We start from the raw sequence: 18,556 nt of genomic DNA, 5'->3' as shown, positions 1-18,556 counted from the left end.
CATTCAGGTTCCCCTTTTTTTTAAATGGAAAAAAGATTTATAAAATGCACAATTAAAAAAGAAAGGATGATAGTTGAAACAAGCACCAATCCTGAAACCAGATCCAGGACAGAGACGGCCTTTCAGTGATTCATGGCGTTAACTTTGTCCCTCTCTTCTCTCACCCTCCAGCCCCGGTGATTGGGTGAATTCTGCTGAGTGACAGGCCGGCCCGGAAGCAGTTGATGGTTGGGCAGACCCCCTCAGATGGGATCAGTGTCCAGGGGGAGGAGGAGAAGGGGGGTATGGGGAGCGCTGGCCTCCACTAACGGGATGGCCTCGTGGGCCTGGCTGCTGGCCGCTGTCCTGCTGTCCCTGCTGACCGTCAGCGTGGCCCGGCCCCCCCTCACCGCCACCAAGGAGGAGGAGGCCACTCTGCAACCGGAAGGTAAGAGGAGAGCGGGGGACGGGAACAACACATGAGGGGGCGGGGGGGGGGACCATTTGTTTGGTTTGTTTGTAGAGAGCAGGTGGAGGTCGGACATGTTTGTTTACCTTCTGAGATCTCCAGTCAGAGCGTTTTTAAGATTCTCGTTTCACTCGGACGCCAAAGTCAAGACGGGACTCCTGCAAAAGCATGATATTCAGATTCTACAGCTTCATCTCTGCAGAAATAACACAAGAATGAATCATTTCCCTGCAAGGCATTCTCCTACTCTTACTTTTTAGTCAAACTTCCTTTGAGGACATCTGTTGTGGAGCAGCTCTAAAATGTAAGAACAGTGCTGCAAAGTAGAAAGAAAAGGGGTTATTTAAGATGCATTGGTTTAAAATCGAATATTAGACAAACATCAGAACATCTGCAAATAAAGCAGCATGGACCAGTGTCAGTAGATGTTTTTTGTGTTGCATCAGTTTAGAGCTGATATCTCACACCATATGGCATAGGATTGACTTTTTGTGCAGAGTTTGAAGAGTCTCCTGTAAATCTTTTCATGCATCGTCATGTTCAGGATTCAGAGAAGCACTCGAGCCTCACGGCCTCCTGAGTTAAAACTGTCTGGTGTGAAGCGGGCCTAAAAAGCAGACAGAGAGGCGTTTATCTCCAACTTTTAGGGACTAAATCTCATGAACAGAAATGAAACTGGTCATCAGATCATGGTGTGCCTCTCAGTTGATTTACACTTTTTGTTTTTCCTCTCCTGCTGTTGTCGTACTCGAGTGTTTGAGGAGGTTTGTGACCCTGTGTGGGAGGAGGAGGAGGAGGGCGAGCTGTGAAGAAGGGTGGGACCATGTTTATGCTGGCATCTCTCTCTCATGCCCAAACGTTCGCCTGGAAAGAGGCACAAAGAGGGGAGAAGAGGGAAAACGAAGACTTAGAAAACAGAGCTTTGGGTGTTCAGGTTTCTGCTTTTTGGACTAGACGGAAACTTTTAGCTGAAGTTTTTTACTGGACAGATCCTTCTTGTTTATTGGATTCACTCTTGAAGTGTCTGTCCCTGCTCCGTCGGCGTAGAGACGAGCTAATTAGAGCTGCTGATGGATGCTAGCTCACATTCCTGGCTCTTTTGTTCCTGAGCTTTAATCAGCTAATTGTAAGTTTGGCTGACAAACTTTAAAGACTCCCTCTCCTTAAACTCATACTGTGTACCTGGCCGTGCCCTTTGCCCTGAAGGTCGTGGATCCTTCTTACCTTGATTAGAGGCTGTCTGATTCTCCTCTCTGTGGTGTGCTTCTGCTTCTCGCCTGGTTGGCTCCGTGCAGCGACCCCTCAGCTCAGGCTCAGGCTCTGTAGAGGTTTAGAAAGTGTCCTAACGTTGGACTATTGATGTTTGATACCACAGCAACTCTTTAAGGTGTCTAAGTTGCCCAATACTTGGCAATTTCATGTTTTTAAGAACTCCTAAACTCTGGCACTGTTGTCTGAGGTCAGCGGTAACCGCCACGATCTTCTGCAGGATCTTGCTCTGCATCTGTTGTCTTCCTCTCAACTCACACAGCGAACCACCTTTTTTGGAGCTTTTTTATAGAGTAGAATTGCAGATACACTCCCCTATTGTGTTTAAATTGTCCAAAAATGTTGGCAACATTTTCATAGAGTAAAATCGCACATACACTCCCCTATTATGTCTGAATTGCACAAAAATGTTGGCAACATTTATATATATATATCAAAATTGTAGATACACAACATGTTGGTAGGGTAAATTCTAGTAAAATCTGCACCTTGTTGGCTGTACTAGTTTCTCTTTCAGCCAAAATCATGCTTTAACTGATGATGCGACTTTAGCAGCCATGCTCATAACAGTAAAACTGAAAATCTCTGCTTTCCAGGAATTAAATGTCATTTTTCTGCACAAGACCCCATAAATAATGATGTTTCTGATTAAAGCTGGATTTATTTCTCAGTGCAACACAAAGAAAATCTTGTTTCAAATTCAGTTAAGCTGCTTTCTTTCAGAGTTGAGTAAAGGTGGAGCATTTTTGACCCTTTGGACAGGAGTAGTGAGCTCACACCAGGGTTAGAATGATTGAACTGTTTCAGATCACATGGGATCCAAAAGTAACCTTAAAAGTTACACAATCCTGCTCTGAGAGGATTTGTGCACATTTGACTTCTCCTTCAGAGATTACAGGGCGCTGCAGCGGTGAAGTCATGTGACTAAGATTAAGTAGCTGGACCTGTGGGGTCACATGATGAGGGATCAGCGGGGCATGGCCTGAAATCTGACCCTGAGTCAGTTTAACCTGCAGCTCAGAGCTACGGCTGTTAGACGGTTGAATTCTTTGGTTCTTATGGAAACTTTACCTGAGTGTTAGAAAACATTTACTTCATAGGACAGAGTGTAAGAGAGGGGTGAATTCATCAGAAGTTTAAAAAGTTCAACCTGTTGTCTAGAAAATCATAAAAACTGCCCAAAAACTCCTGGACCATCATTTTTTTGTTTGTGCAATTTAGACGGTGTGTAAGAGTTAGCCTGCAATTTCTGCAAGACAAGAAATCCCCCATCATTGGCTCTGAAGATGTTTATTTTTGTTCCTGTGGTATCAAACAGATATCAATATAAAGAATCATCAAATCTCAGGATTCTCCCATCATGACAACCTACAGAGAATCTTTGACACACTCTTGACCCCATACGGAAAAAAATGCAGTTTCCTGGAGACACACTGGCAACATTTTCATAGAGAAACATGGAAGATAAACTTACCAATAGTGTCTTATTGCACAAAAACATTGGAAAATTTTCATTGAGTAAAATTGCCGATACACTCTCCCATAATGTCTAAATTGCACAAAAATGTTGGCAACATTTTCACAGAATAATGTTGCAACTAAACCCATTCACAGTACCAAATTGCACAAAAATTTTAGCAACATTTTCATCCAGTAGAATTGCAGATGCACTCCCTCATAGTGCCTTAATTGCACAAAAACATTGGAAACATTTTCATTGAGTAGGATTGTCGATACACTTCATTGTGTCTAAATTGTACAGAAATACTGATGACATGTTCATTTAGTAAAATTGTAGATAAACAAAAATATTGCCAACATTTTTACAGAACAATATTGAAGCTAATCTCAGCCATAGTAGCCAAATTGCTAAAAAACATTGGCAACATTTTTTGTATTGTAAAATACAAAGGTTAAAATTGCAGATGCATCCCCTCATTGTGTCTAAATTGCATGAAAATGTTGGCGACATTTTTATATAGTAAAATTGCAGATACACTCTACGATAAAGTCCAAATTCCACTAAAACACTGGCTACATTTTCATACTGTAGAATTGCAGATACACTCTCTCAAAGTGTCTAAATTACGCAATAACAATGGAAACATTTTTATTTATTGCAGATGCTTCCCCTTATTGTGTCTACATTGTACAAAAATGTTGGCAACATTTTCATAGAGTAAAATTGCAGATACACTCCCTCAAAGTGTCTAAATTGCACAAAAACATTGGTAACATTTTTATATTGTAAAATTGCAGATACACTCCCTTATTGTGTCTAAATCGCACAAAAATGTTGGCAACAGAGTAGAATTGCAGATACACTCCCTCAAAGTGTGTAATTTGCACGAGAATATTGGCAACATTTTTATAAAGTAAAAAAATTGCAGTCTCATGTAGGCGGTCTAAATTGCACAAAAACAAAGACCAATGTTTGGGTATGATATTTTTGCTCCATTTAAGTGTTTGTTGCAGTTTTTAGCTGGATTTATTGTTTTAGCTGGATTTATTGTTTTTAGCTGGATTTATTGTTTTTAGCTGGATTTATTGTTTTAGCTGGATTTATTGTTTTAGCTGGATTTATTGTTTTAGCTGGATTTATTGTTTTAGCTGGATTTATTGTTTTAGCTGGATTTATTGCTCCACCAGTCTTTCTGCTCCCTTTGCTGCCATTTTGGATTTTTCTGTCTTAAAAACAACAAAATAGGAATAAAAGAGCCGGTCTGTGGAACAGGAGCCAGCTCTTAGAGCCAGCTCCTCTGTGAACGTCACAGTAAGACTAGTCTAACCATTAACCCGGACTAAAGCACCCTGTTTGGTATGTGAATCCTCCAGAATCATTAATCCGATATAACCGGCCCTCTCCCTAACCCCACAGAGCTGTCTGTGATTGAATCAGTCTGCTATCACCTCTAAAGCCTCTCTGCTGTCACCTGGAGATGTCACGGAGACAGATTGGCTGGTCCCGCCCTCTCTGTCCTTATAACCACCCCCCCACAGAGATATTTAGGATTCCCCCCCCCCATGCCCTGCAGCCTCGGTCATACATTACCTGTGTGCTTGTGGGCAGTAGCTGCTGTAAATTCATCACATTGCATATCAGTGTTGTCTGTTCGGCCCCCGCCTGCCCCCCTGGTGGCTCTGTGAGTTTGTTTACCTGCAGAGGTGAAACAGAAGAAGTACAACACGACTATTGTTACCACAGACACTGGAGAGTATCTATGGGAGTGTTTACCTGAGGTGGAAGAAGTGGACGCATTCTTTACTGAAGCAGGAGTACAGATGTCTTGTAAAGGCGTCAGTGTTGCAGTCCTGCAGGAGAAGTGCTGCAGTGTCGGCTCTGAAATGTCACAGCTGCAAATCACAGCACAGTAGAGTGAAAATTATGGACATTTATTTTGGTTTGAATGCCTCTTTTACAGCTTCCCTCAACGTCTGCTTTTCCCTGCCTTTGTCTCCTTTCCTTTATGTAATGTTTTCAGTGAAATACACCAGCAGAGACACCAAGGAGTTACATACTTTTAGGGTATTTTGGGCTGGTTTCAGGACCTGGATCCTAGTATACTTGACCCCAAAGTCAGGTTCCATTTGGTTGCTGTAAATGCAAACGTACCAAACTCAGCCATGAAGCGCAAGTCCGCTTCAAGAGGTGGTCTCCGGCGCAAACCTAGAGTTCAACTCTGAATGGCTCCTGTAGTTTCAAAAACCATTGCATCCTTGCAGCATGGGCACATTTCTTCCTCTGAGCTGTAAGAAGAGGGTTTAGTGCTACACAATTAATCGAACTGCAATTACAATCACGATGTTGCAACGTTCATTTTGCTCCATTTTAATGGAAAGCATGGAACTTTGTTCATTCTCAAATGTTTTCCTCATTATCTTGGGAGAAACTGCCTTGTTATCTTGGGAATAAAAGACATACCGAAACTGCAATCTTGAGAAAAAAGACAGATTGAGATAGTGAGTGCACACACAAGTGCTCAGGCACGAAACAGCACAGGAAAATGGAAAACACCTGGATGCTGCAAAGGCAGGGCACTAAAGCTGCACGGTTAAGGTGAAAAATCACTATCGTGATTATCTGTACTGAAACTGAGATCATGGTTGTTCTAAACACCGCTGTGTGTGATTGTTGAATTAATCTGATAAAGAAGGAACCCTGATAAATGCTCTAATTTGCTCCAGCTCTGACTTTAAAGTAGGTATGAGATTCCTAAGAGACAGTGTAGCTGTGAGTGTGTAGCAGTGAAGGTGGGAATGTGCAGGAGCTGCAGGCTTATTCCCATCTGTAATTCGGTGCTATCTCCACAGTAGGAGAGCGGCTGTAAAAGTGTAAAAGTGTCAGCTGGCCAGTTAATGGCTCTGAGTGTGTAGCTGTGGCTGTGGCAGTGGAAGTGAACTCCAAACAAACACCGTGAGCGTCTGAGGTCTGGATATACGACCTCCTCACAGTCGCTTTATTAGCCTGCCGCCGGCTGGCGTTAATGTCACGGCTCTGACTCTGTTTGTGGTTGTTTGCCTTGGCCGATGAACCCGGTTTGCCCCGCCGCTGCAGCGCTCAGTCTCACACCTGGGTGATAAGAGGCTGGAAGGTTACCTGAGTCAGCCGGGGTTGGGGGTGGGCGGGCTTTCTGTAGAGAGGAGGATGGAGAGGGGGAAGACATTTCAATCATAAATACAGCCGTAGTGGTGGATTTAGGCTGCTCCATTATGGCAACAACATCATCAGGATTACTATGTATGATGCTGAGATCCTGATTATTGAACATGATTACTGATCCTGCATCTGTGAGTGCATTTCTAATAATACGTCCTCAGTGTGTAGCTGAAACTCAGTTTATCCCCAGAATACTCCAGAACTGCAGCAGCACTGGCAGCAGCATCACACTGAGTGTTACAGACATCAGCGGTGAACTGTTCTGGTGTTTCATTTGGTTAAAACCAGGACGAGGCTGTTCAAAAATCAGGACATAAAATCTGTCAGAGCTTGAAAACGGGACGGTCCTGATCAAATCTACTAGTAGAGTCCCATGTGGTCCTAACCCTGGATTTATACCAGTGATATTCTTCTACAGCAGAGAGATTTCACTGCTGTAAACTTTTACAAATGCATCAACTATAACACAGTCCTGACCCTAAAGGAACATTTCTGCAGTCTGGTTTTCATGTGTGTTTGAAGATTGTTGGTTTTTAAATCTCAGAGGTGATAAATGTATAAGTGCTGATAGCACCAGGAAGATCCATAATCAATTTGTTTGTGTGGATGGTTGTGAGCCTCCAGTGTCCTAACTTTTCTGGAAAATGTGCAGCTTTTTAGGAAACTGTAGAAACTTTGCTAATCCTTCTTGGTTCTTTGAACCCAGCTTCTGTTTCAATGAGATTTTTCTGTTTGCACCACAGAAATACTACCTGATGTTGTTCTAGCTGCACCCTCTCCCTGCTTTCTGACTAAATCCTGAGTTTGACGCGGATTAATGGCTAGTTTCAGCCTTGATAAAATATTGATTCCTCTGGTTAATCTTTAAGCTTAGAGGACACTCGACTCCGAGGGTCACTGAAGATTTCTGCTGATAAGAGGGAGTCGGGGGGTAAAAGGGGTCGGGCGGGGTTCAGGGAAAGCCACGATAGGGGGTTTAGGAGCCGGGGGGAGCTGGAGGGGCCGTTGCCATGGACGTCGGCAGGAGCAGGGGCCACTTCACCGAGCTGCTCCTTTGTCATCATAAAAAAAGCCGAGCAGGGATTTGAATGAGAAAGGAGGCCGATTTCAGAAAAGACAGAAAAAAGAGGAGAAAAGTCGGCGTGAGGAGGATGCAGAGGAAGGACGGAGGGATGAGACCAGCAGCAGAGATAATGGGATTAGGTATAACATGTGGGACATGTGGACCAAAAACAGACCCGTGGATGTTTAGCTGCAAAATACGAGTCTGAGACACACAATAATGGGCATTTTAGTGTTTCAGTCGTCAAAAGTTCATGCAAACTCCTTCACACTGACTTGTCTGTGCAATTTAGTCATTTCTCTGTCCCGGTTAGAAGATCATGAAGTTCTGATACCATGGATCCTTAGAGTCATGGAGATGTGGCCAGGCTTTGTCTGCTCTGAGGCTGCGAAAAACAGATTTACAAATATTGATTAAAACCACGATAGAGCAGTTGATAACTGTCTATACAAAGGTCTTTTTATCAGAAAAGCATGCATAGGCCGTTTTTAAGGGGTTTATCAGAGAAACACCTAAAATTGATGTTTTTTAGCAGCAGTGTGTGACTTTTTCTTCTCTCTTGGATTAAGACCCCAAAGTGGGTCATGAATTGGTTCAAATCCAATGTTCTCCACAGACTTGGTCCATATATTTTATTTTACTCTGTTTTTCTTGGACAAGGAGTTAATTCTAGTCTTTCTACTGAGACTTGGACTCATTTATCCTGTTTACTTAGATAGAAATATCTTGAAAAGAGTTGGTTTTCCATAATAATGTTGTCATTTCTCAGCAGAAAAACAACATGTTTGCATGCAAACCTCTGCACCCTCTCAGCTCTGCTGTCCTGTCTCTTTGTTCAGTCATGTTTGGGTTTGGGCGCTATGGCCGATCAGCTGAGAATCAAGCCACAATCTAAGTGGTGAAAAGAGGTAATTAAAATAAGTTAAAGGTGGCAAAAATGGTCAAAAAGCGGCAAACACTGGGAGGAATGTGGGAAAAATGGGTGGAAAGTGACCAAATAATGAGTTAAAGTGGCAAAAATGTGGAGAAAAATCAGTGAAAAGTGACTAAAATGGGCTTAAAGTGGCAAACACTGGGAGAAAACTGGAAAAAAGGGCAGAAAGTGGCAAAAATGGTCCAAAATTGGCAAAAACCTGAAGAAAAATAACTGAAAAGTGTCCAAAATGGCCAAAAATCGGAAAAAAGGTAGGAAAAATTGGCAAAAAACATGAGTAAGTGGCAAAAATAGGTTAAAAGTGGCAAAAGAATAAGTTAGAGTTGGCAAAAATGGTCAAAAAGTGGCAAAAACGTGTAGAACAATGAGTGAAAAGTGTCTAAAATGGGCAAAAATCAGAAAAAAAGGTGGGAAAAATGGGCTAAAAAGCATAAGTAAGTGGCAAAATGGGAAATTAGTGGGATTTTATTGCAAAAGGCAGCTTAAATGGGTGAAAAGTGGCAAAAAAGGTGACAAAAAGGGGCAAGAAATTGCAAAAAGCTGGATAAAAGTGTCAAAAATGGGCTAAAAGCAGTAAAAATGGAATTAAAGTAGTGAAAAATAATAAGGGCAATGGGAATATGCAGACAAAAATAGAGGCTGACAATGAAGTCTGACATTTAAAGCCTGCTGTTTAAGTGTGGGAAACAAACTGATTAATGTCATTTGCAATGGATAATTTCCTTTTGAAGCTTTTCTGGGGGAATAATGATTCAAATTAAGACATAAAAGAGCCACAAATCATCACAGATGAGCCACATGTGGCCCCAGAGCCACGTGTTGAGTATCCCTGCCATAGACAATGGCGGCTGGTGTCGAGATTGCACGCTACTGTGTCTCTGATTGGTCTATAGTGAACATGATAGACTGAACGTTCACTGTCTTATGGGGTGTTGCCCAGGTGGATGCGACATATATCCCCTGACGTTGATATGTGGATATGATGTGTGTGTGCATGCTCAGTGTGACTCAGAGATGGCGGTCTTTACATGAAGTCCACGTCTCCTGGCATGCAGATGAGATGGAGGGAAAAATCTGCAGCAAAGTGAGCCTCTGCAGAAGATAGTAGATTCAGACTCCTCCATCTTCGCCACTTTGACAACATAACATCACGACACAGCAGACAGATGGGTAGTCGCTGGGTAACATTGGTGAGAATTGCTCGCCTCACATTCAGGCTGCCAGACTCATTATCGTCAGTCGAGACGGCGTGAATGAGGATAAGGAGGCGGCGAGGAAGGACCGCCTGAATCCATCACACATGATAGACATGACTAATACCTATCGGAGAGGGAGGGAGGCTCTTAGATAGCGACGTGCTCCAGGAGTGGAGACGAAATGATAGCTGTGATGGAGGGAGGGGAGAGCGGAGAGCTGTTGGAGAGAAAATCGAGCAGAAGTGTGAGAGTGTTTGTGCCTGGATTAGTTTGTGTGAGAGCTAAAGATTTTCCCGCCCCCTCTGGTGCTGCAGAGGGGGATGAAACTTTGCAGAGATGAAAAATCTGCAGTGAAGTGTTTCAACTCTTCACCTCAGCGTACATCCCTGGACTCTTATAAAGCCTCCACAAATGGAGCTATGTGTGTGTGAGAGTGCATGTTTAATACATGCATTCATCAAGGTGAAACTCTGCATGTTTCTGCAGAGTCTGCAAGCCTTCTCTGAGATGTGTTTTCTTTATCCAATAATGGAAATGTACATTAATCACAATTAAATAGATGTAAATGCACCCCAGCACCCCGACACTCCACCATTCTAATGTTGCATCCTCCATTACTGTGTGCATGGTTTTGTCTATGTGACCAAGGTTCCCATGAACAATTAGGCATGCTGGAGGTGTCAACAGGTCCAGGAGGGGTCGCGGGAGGGTTAGTGGGGTCAGCAGGGGTGGGAGCGGGGGAGGAGGTGTATGGGGAAAAAGGGATGGAGAGGGCAGAACTGATGGGAAGAGGAGGGGGTGATGGAGGGGGACAGATGGACCCAGCAGAGATAGGAACACAATCAACAAACATCTTTGCTTTCTTAAATCACCATTTGGAGCGTTTATTTTCTTTCCTCTGTTTTTATTTTCCCTTTTCTGCTTCATCAGTCACCGTGCTGACGCTGGCTGTTACCTGTGAGCCTCACAGCAGCTCCTTCCTCCGACTTTGTCTCAGTTAGGGTTGGGGATGGCGATATGGAAAAAATATCACATCACAGTTTTAAAATCGTGTCACATGGCTGGATCACGATCTCAAGATCTGATTTTTTAGACTGATTTTGAAGTTACCAATCAAAAACTGAAACTGAAACTAATATGTGGCAATTTTCAAATTGCAGAAGGTGCAATATTTAGTTTAAAACGTTGTTTTTGCAGCGGAGATGTTATGCATTAAATATCATCCAATTATTCAAGTGCCATTTTTAGAATAGTTTCCAAAAAAATCCTACTTCTTTCATTTTTGTTCATTTTTTTTGTAATAAATATGAGAAAACATGAAAACGACCACTCCTTTTAATACAGCATTTCATATCCAGTTGCAAAACAAGTCAAAATCACCACAGTAAGCTACATTTTTAATTGTTCAGCCTTAGTTTAATCTCATTCTGTGTTTGTTATGATATAGAATGATTTATTGCTTGTGTTGGAAAATGCATAAAATGAGGAACTTCAGAAATAAATGCATATCAAATTGCAATCATAATATTGGATAAGAAAAGATTATTTTCCCAAATCCATCAGCTAAAAAAACCCAAACCTGTTTCCCTTATAACTCATGACTTATATGTCTTTAACACAAGAACTCCGGTGGATCTTTATATACCTAAAACAGCCAATGGGTCAAATTGACCTGTCATTAAAGTGCCTTGACTTTCATGAATTTTACTGATCAAAGACTGTTAATAAACCACTGATATTGAACAGCTTATCAACCACAGAGAGAGATCACTGCTGGAAGATGATCCGTCACATAGAAAATCACCTTTAGACTGATTGCTAATCCGGAAACTTCCTCATCTATGGATTCTTCTTCATTAAAAGCACTGAGATTACCTTTTGACATTTAACAATGGTAAATGTCTTTTTTCTCTGTTGTATCCATGTTGAAGGTTGATCTATGGACTTCTGATTAGGCATTACTGCACCAGAGAGATGGTTGGAAAATCAAGGCTTTCTTATGGGGTAAATTTGACCTGCATGCTGGTTCTAGATGTAAATGTCCATTAAGAAAATTTGGGTTTAGACAAAGATTTTTTTTATGAGGCTGGGTGCTTTAACTCCCAATTTTCATATACAGCGTGCGCACCGCAGATCGCCAGTGAATCGTAATGTGGAACACTTTGCTCCCTCTCTAGTCTATCAGAGCATTTCCACAGCCGGCGCTCCAGACTAGCAGCAGAGCGTTCCTGAACCGACACTTCGCTCCGCTTCATTTCAGATACGCTGCAGTTTTATTTTCTGCACCGGCTGCTGCCAAACCTCGTAACTTCGCTGTCGTTCAGAAAGCATCAACCATGGAAGTCACAAGCGTAGAACATCCGGTTCTTTCAAAATAAAACACAATTCACAGACTCCTGATCAGAAATCATCACTTTATCAACATTACCTCTCATCCTGCAGCGAGAGTGAAGGGTCACCGAGAGGTCAGTGGGTCACAGAGCTACAATGGTGCCATTAAAAAAAAAAAAAAAAAAAAAAAATATGTATATATATTTATATATATATATATATATATATATATATTAACCAGGGACAATGCACATTAATGTACATAAACATGTAAATGTGCCAGATTGTAGCCATAGGCTAATTTCCATCTGTAGTCCCTGGCAGGTTGATGGTATGCAACTAAACATACATTAAAAATCTACATAAAAAGTAGACAACACCAAAACCAGACAGTTTGGACAGTACAATAAAATACAAGGACCCAAATATAACGATACTTAGCTTAGGACAGACAAGAAATAAAGTGACCATTGCAGCTGACGTGCGTAAGGCAGATAATAAAGTGCTGTAGTGCTAAAGTGCAAAAGGAGGAAAAGTTAACTTTTGGGGATATTTAGCCAAAGAATTAAGCATTAAAACCACAGATCCTTTAAGCAAACATTAACCCTTTAACTTCCTGATGTACTCACTCAGTGGCGGAAGTAATAATATCATGGACTTACACCAGGAAGGATGATAAATTAACCCCAAAAGGTAAAATAGTCCACTGCTGACATGCTATTCCTGCGTGAACTCGCAGTTCTCCCGTGAGCTCTTCCTGTTGATCAGGGCTGCATGCTGCGGTGCTGCGCTCTAGACTCGCTTCCAGTGGGCGAGGTCACTCTCCTTCGGTCGGAGCAAACCCGCAGCACTTTGGTGCACGGCGTGCACACTGAATATGGAAATCGGAGGTAAATCCAACTCTTAGGAAAAGTCAAAGACTGACAGTCTTTAAAATTGTACACACATCAAGTAAGAGACAATGAAAGAACAGCCTTGGGTAGATTTGATCCATTGGCAGTTCTAGTGTTAAATGCAGACACTGAGATTAAAAGCCAAGCCGGATTTTTTCTTGTTTTAGCAGCAACCTGTTGGTCAGTGCATGCGATACTTTAATATTTGTTTGCACCACCAGGAAAAGAGTTTTGTAGGTCTTCTCCAAGAATCTGTAAGCACCAAGCTTTTATTTATTTATCAACTTTGTGCAGCCAGTTTGTGCATTTTCTGCACCGCTTTAGAATTCTGATTTACTTGTGTGTTATGAAATCTGTTTTAGTTTTATCCTGCCTTCTGCACTGAGCAAGAAGAGTGTAATAGATGTGAATAAATGCATGGAAATGAATGACTGATTAAAACACTGTGTTGATATCAATCATGCAAAGGACCCTATAGTTTCACTCATTAGTCTGTTTTATCTTGTGAGGTGGAGAGACGTGTTAATACCTTGGTAAAACAACAAAAAAGCAGAATAATGTAGGCTTTTAAACAGGATTATCTTCCTCTGCTGCACTCTCACCTCTTCTGACCACGGTGTGTCTGATCTCTGTCTGACTCCTGAATTCTGTCTCCTAAGCTCATCAGAAAAATTTGCAAACTTTGTGCAGATTTTGCAATTAAACTGCAACACTAAAAACCTTGAAGACATTCCATCCAGCGGTATTAGAGTTCTTGTGGGCAATCAGAATAATCCTAGTCATGATTTTTGCCATAATGGAGCAGCCGTAACTATCAGTGCAAATGAAGTTGTAGCCTAAAACAGGTTAACTGTACTGGAATGATGGTGCAAGCACACAACGCAACATGTAACATGATCTCGATATCCGTCCAAATAATCCTGATCGTGGTTGTGATTTCTGCCGTCATGGAGCATCCTCTCCACAGTAAAATGTAAGAACGTTACGGTAAAGTCTTCCCCCTGCGGTGTGGAAACCAGGTCATAAAAAGGTAAAGACAGCTCCTGTCAATCAGCACAGGAGCTCCGCCTCTTATCAGACCACACACTCAGACCTCGGGGAGGGGGAGGGATGGGGTTAATTATTTCCGGATTGAAGGAAAGAAAGGACGAAAAAAAAGACAATACAGGAACTGTACCTGTGCGGTTACCTGCCCGGGGGGAGCGTTTAGAGGCTCGCACACATGCCTGGACTGCTGCGGGAATGACTTTCCCTTCCTGTGGAGGCTCTGTGTGTGTGTGTTTGTGCCGTATTTATCACACGTGTCGAGAACATAATGTGGGAGGAATGCTGTTGAAAAGGTGTATTGATGTACAGGAAGGGCTGGGTGTTTCCCCGCCTCTGTAATTACAGCATCAGCCTTCAGTCAGACATTCTTCTTTATTCACATTGTCCAGGCTTTTCCACTCAGCCCTCTTTTCCTCAAGTTTATCGGAATGAAATGTAGTTTTAGACATCTTTGTTTGGTTTTAAAGACAGCAGAGTTTCTCACAGTTTTCACCCCAGGAATGGCTGATCAGTCCCTGTAGAGTTTGATTAATATTTTTAACTAGGTGCCGGGGTTCAGGAATAAGTGAAATCCAGATTTTTTTTCTGTCAATGTAAAGTGTTCAAAAAATTCTGGAGCTTGCAAAATGAAAACCAAAATAGTACCTTCAAGTAGGAATTATTTCAAATCAAGTGAAGTGTGCTGGCTTCATTGTGCTTATATTATGCTAGGGTAATTGCTGTTAAAGCCACTTAAATGTGACTGAGGGGGCTTTCACACCTACGTCGTTTGGTCCGGACTTTCTGTCTTTTCTGTTTGGTCCGAACTAAAATTATAGGTGTGAGACCTCACCTGGACTGTGGTCTGGACCAAACAGCAGGACCTTGGTCCGACCAAAAGAGGTGGTCTTGGTCCGGACCAAATGGAATCACAGTCTGGTTCATGCCCAGTGTGAAAGCATTATTTTGAAAGGTTCGGACCTTCGTATCAATGACAGGAAGTTACGACATGACTACCGGCAAAGTAAACAGATCACCAAAACAAAATGAGCCGCAGAAGAGCCCACAACAATCTCACAGACGGAAATTAACCAGCAGCCTGGACAGGGTGGGCTAACGGTAGCTGCTTTACGTTACACTAGGAGTAGAAGTGTGCATTATTATGTTAAATGGGGATTGTCCAAGCACGGAAAATTTCATAAAATTGTAGATAAAGTTGTACCTCACAACTGACAGCTCATCTTTTCAAGAGTTTTACAACACATACCTTCTCTCCTGAGTCAGTGTTGCAGTGGCTCGCAGGTTTGCATACTTTCTTCTCCTTTCCTGTCGACGACAATAAAGTTGTCGTCTAATGATAAAACTCATAAGACGGACTTGGACCAGCCTTATTTACAGCTCTTCAAGTTGTCGCTTTTCGCAGTAGAAAATCAACAATAATATGATGGTGGGAATGACGATTTCATTCATTGTTTACATTCAAGACTCGCGTTATTCAACGTGTTCACGTCAGACGCCCGCCAGCCAAATGACCAATTAATGTAAACTACAGAGACACGCAAACCACGTAGTTGATGATGATATCACGCAGGTTCGTCATGTAAAGTCTGTTAGTCCGTTTGCAATAATGACAGTGTGAAACCCAAACAGACCGAACCAAATGTATCCAATGTAACACAGGGGTCATCAAGGACATCAAGCCAGATTTAATCTCAACAGAAACTCTGGGAGCCGGACTTTCAAATACAAAAAAAATAAATAAATGTTTTGGTCTGATTGAAATATTATTGTAGTATTATTTGTATTTTCCTTTAAACTACAGGACATTTTTAGTCGTTACCAGTGAGATCGATCCCTGTTATCTAGAATGCAGCAGACCACAAAGAGACAGACCTGACAACAGGATTGGCCGGACCCCTGAAAATCCAAGAGAATGGGCCCTCCCTAAATGTCATTTAGCAGCAATATTAACCCATTTTGACACTATTAACCCCTTTTTGATACTTTTTGCCAACCCAATTTTTTGCATGATTTTAACCCCTTTTATTCCAGGTTTCCTGCATGTTTTATCCCCTTTGTGCCACTCCTTTATCCATTTTTGCCACTTTTCTTCTATTTTGCCACTTTTTAACCCCTTTTATTAAATTATTTCTACAATTTTTGCAACTTTAAAGCCATTTTTCCCACTTTTAACCCATTGTTGATACTTTTTGCCCCTTTTGCCGCGTTAACCCAATTTTTTAAAGATTTTAACCCCCTTTAAACCACTTTGTCTGCATGTTTTATCCCCTTTATGCCACTCTATTATCAATTTTTGCCACTTTTCTTCGATTTTTGCTACTTTTTAACCCCTTTTCTCTGCTTACTTGCACTATTTTTTGTCATTTGTAACCATGTTTTGATACTTTTTGCGCCTTTTTTCCTCCTTTACCATTTTTTCACACATTTGAACCTTTTTTCACAACTTTTTTCTGCCAATTTTTGCAACACTTCTGCCAACCTTAACCATTTTTTAAATATCAGCTAATTTTGACAGTAAATTTCTGTGAAAACAGATGAAATGGTTAGTCATTTGAAAACTATTTCGATGTTAATTTGGATGGATTTAACAGCTCCAGACATTTAAAGCAAAAGGATACTCTTAAAATCTTATTTTCCTTCTTTTCTGAATTTAATGGCCTGATGTGGCCCCCGGGCTGCCGTTGACGATCTGTGATGTAACAAAAACACGGACCTTGGTCCGGACTTTCAGGTGTGAAAACACCCTTAAATAATCAAAAACATTCCTTGTTGAGTGAATCACATTGTATCAAATCATATCTTATTGTAACAGATTGAAACATATTGTATCATATCATAACATGATACAATATATCGTATCATAACCCATGATGTAGCATGTTATAATGTAGCCAATCAGATCATATCAGGTCGAATCCTATCATATCAGTGCATGTTTGAACTGAGTGAATGTATATTATTGTGCATAAATGAGTGTGTCGGTATGTCTTAAAGTCTGCAGGAGCCTCAGGGATGATTGCATTTGGCCTGAGTTTACATTTTTGCAGGAACAGCTTGTATTTCTTGCAGGTTTCTGCCTTTACTCAACTTTCACAGTTTGTATCAAAGATTTAAAGTCCATGAACGGACATAAAATCCATCCTGTAGCAGAGGTGAAGTCTCAGCTTTGGAGAGTCCAAATTCAATACCATGCACTCGACATTCACCTCGTTTTCACCGTGCAGCTCCACAAGTCTGAGGACTCGGTGTACGCACACATGCACTCACAGTCTGACTTGGATTTTCTCCCAGAAGTGAAGGTTTTATGCTTTCTGGAGTCGAGCAGAGTTTCTTGCGTTGGCCTTGGCGGCAGATCGTGAGCAGGGCTGTAGATCCTCCATGGCTGTTACTGAAGAGAAGAAGGAAAACAGACGAGTCAGGCTTCAGCCAGGGCCAGGTTTTCCAAGTTTAGGCTCGCAGTCAAAACCAGAGAAATGCCAAAAAAAATGAAAAAGAGAGCCACTCCCCGCCCCTTTACCCCCCTCCCCCCTGCCTGACAACTGCTTCTGTCCTCGACCTTTCTGGCTGCTTTCCTCTCTGACGGACGGTCGAGCTGGAGTTTGATTGGCCTTTTTTATAAGGCTGCAGAGATCTGTCTGCACTGCTACTCACATACACTGGCTGCTGAGCATCTACGCTGTGAGGGGGTGGGGTGGAGATGTACAGGTCACAGCGATGTCAAATGCTTACCTGCTTGCAAACAACAAGGATTTATTTTACCACACACGCTGCTGGCTGTAACTGCATGCTCTCTGAATAAACTCAAACACACTGATAACAACATTGAGTGCATTTACATGGACTTGACTCTCCTGGTTATGAACCTTATCCCAGTTTTGTGGTAATTACATTTTCATCCTTCATATCCTTGTATATTTGACAAAACTGGAGAAAAATCAGACCTGCTTATGACAGGCTATGCACTGTAGATTTGGCATTTCAGCCTCATTTCCTGCAACAGGCGAAGAAATCAACAGCAAATATGAACTCGTCCTCGCCTCTGACTGGTGTCTGACTTGCTCAGAAACCAGCTTGTTCATTACATACGTGACTAGACCGGCTTTTTGATGCTTCCTCCCATTTAAGTCTGTCATCACTGAAAGATTAAACTCCATTTCTGCAGAACTAGAGGTGTGATTGGGATGTGAACGATTAACCGGCTAAAATTCAGATCCCTTTGTCATCTGTTAAACTAACTATTACATTTTATAAGCCCACAATCCCGTCAAACTCTCCATCTAAATTTTAACCCAGCTGCCCGCCACTATTAGCGCATGTAGCTGTTCCTAATTACCACTAAATGTTCTTTAACCTTATGTAGACAAGGCTAAACTGATAGCATTGATAGCATCTCGCAGTTTAGTTCTAATTTGGTCTAGAAAACAGTTAAGTAGCCGGACGTTGTGTTAGGTTATACTCACATAAAACCTGATTACTGAGTGACGGCATTCAGCTCAGACGGGTGGATGGCGACCTGCAAAGAAGGTCAGAGGCCGGAGGTCCTGCTGGTATTGATAATATCAGCTACATTTTGCACCGTGTTAATTTTGACAGCTGTTTTAAATTAATGTCTGTTTAATGTTTATTTTTAGACACATTTTAACCCTCATGGTCATCAGAACGCAAAAACACTATGTTCAAAGCTCTTACATTGCAGTTTTTATTTTAATCAAGCCATT

At 41.8% G+C, this 18,556-nt stretch overlaps 1 protein-coding gene across 6 annotated transcripts in view; it reads left to right on the top strand.

Moving 5' to 3' along the window:
• The window catches only part of fgfr2 (fibroblast growth factor receptor 2), a 90,223-nt gene that overhangs the window by 8,784 nt on the left and 62,883 nt on the right, over positions 1 to 18,556 (top strand). For all 6 annotated transcript variants that reach the window (XM_041788783.1, XM_041788781.1, XM_041788782.1 and 3 more), the window contains exon 2: positions 172 to 427. In XM_041788783.1, the coding sequence (XP_041644717.1) occupies positions 247 to 427 (181 nt within the window). In that variant the 5' untranslated portion in view covers positions 172 to 246. The remainder of the gene's footprint in view (positions 1 to 171; positions 428 to 18,556) is intronic.

This window comes from Cheilinus undulatus, linkage group 6 (assembly GCF_018320785.1).
Source record: "Cheilinus undulatus linkage group 6, ASM1832078v1, whole genome shotgun sequence".
NCBI classification, from domain to species: domain Eukaryota; kingdom Metazoa; phylum Chordata; class Actinopteri; order Labriformes; family Labridae; genus Cheilinus; species Cheilinus undulatus.
This window is presented reverse-complemented; position numbering and strand designations above follow the sequence as displayed.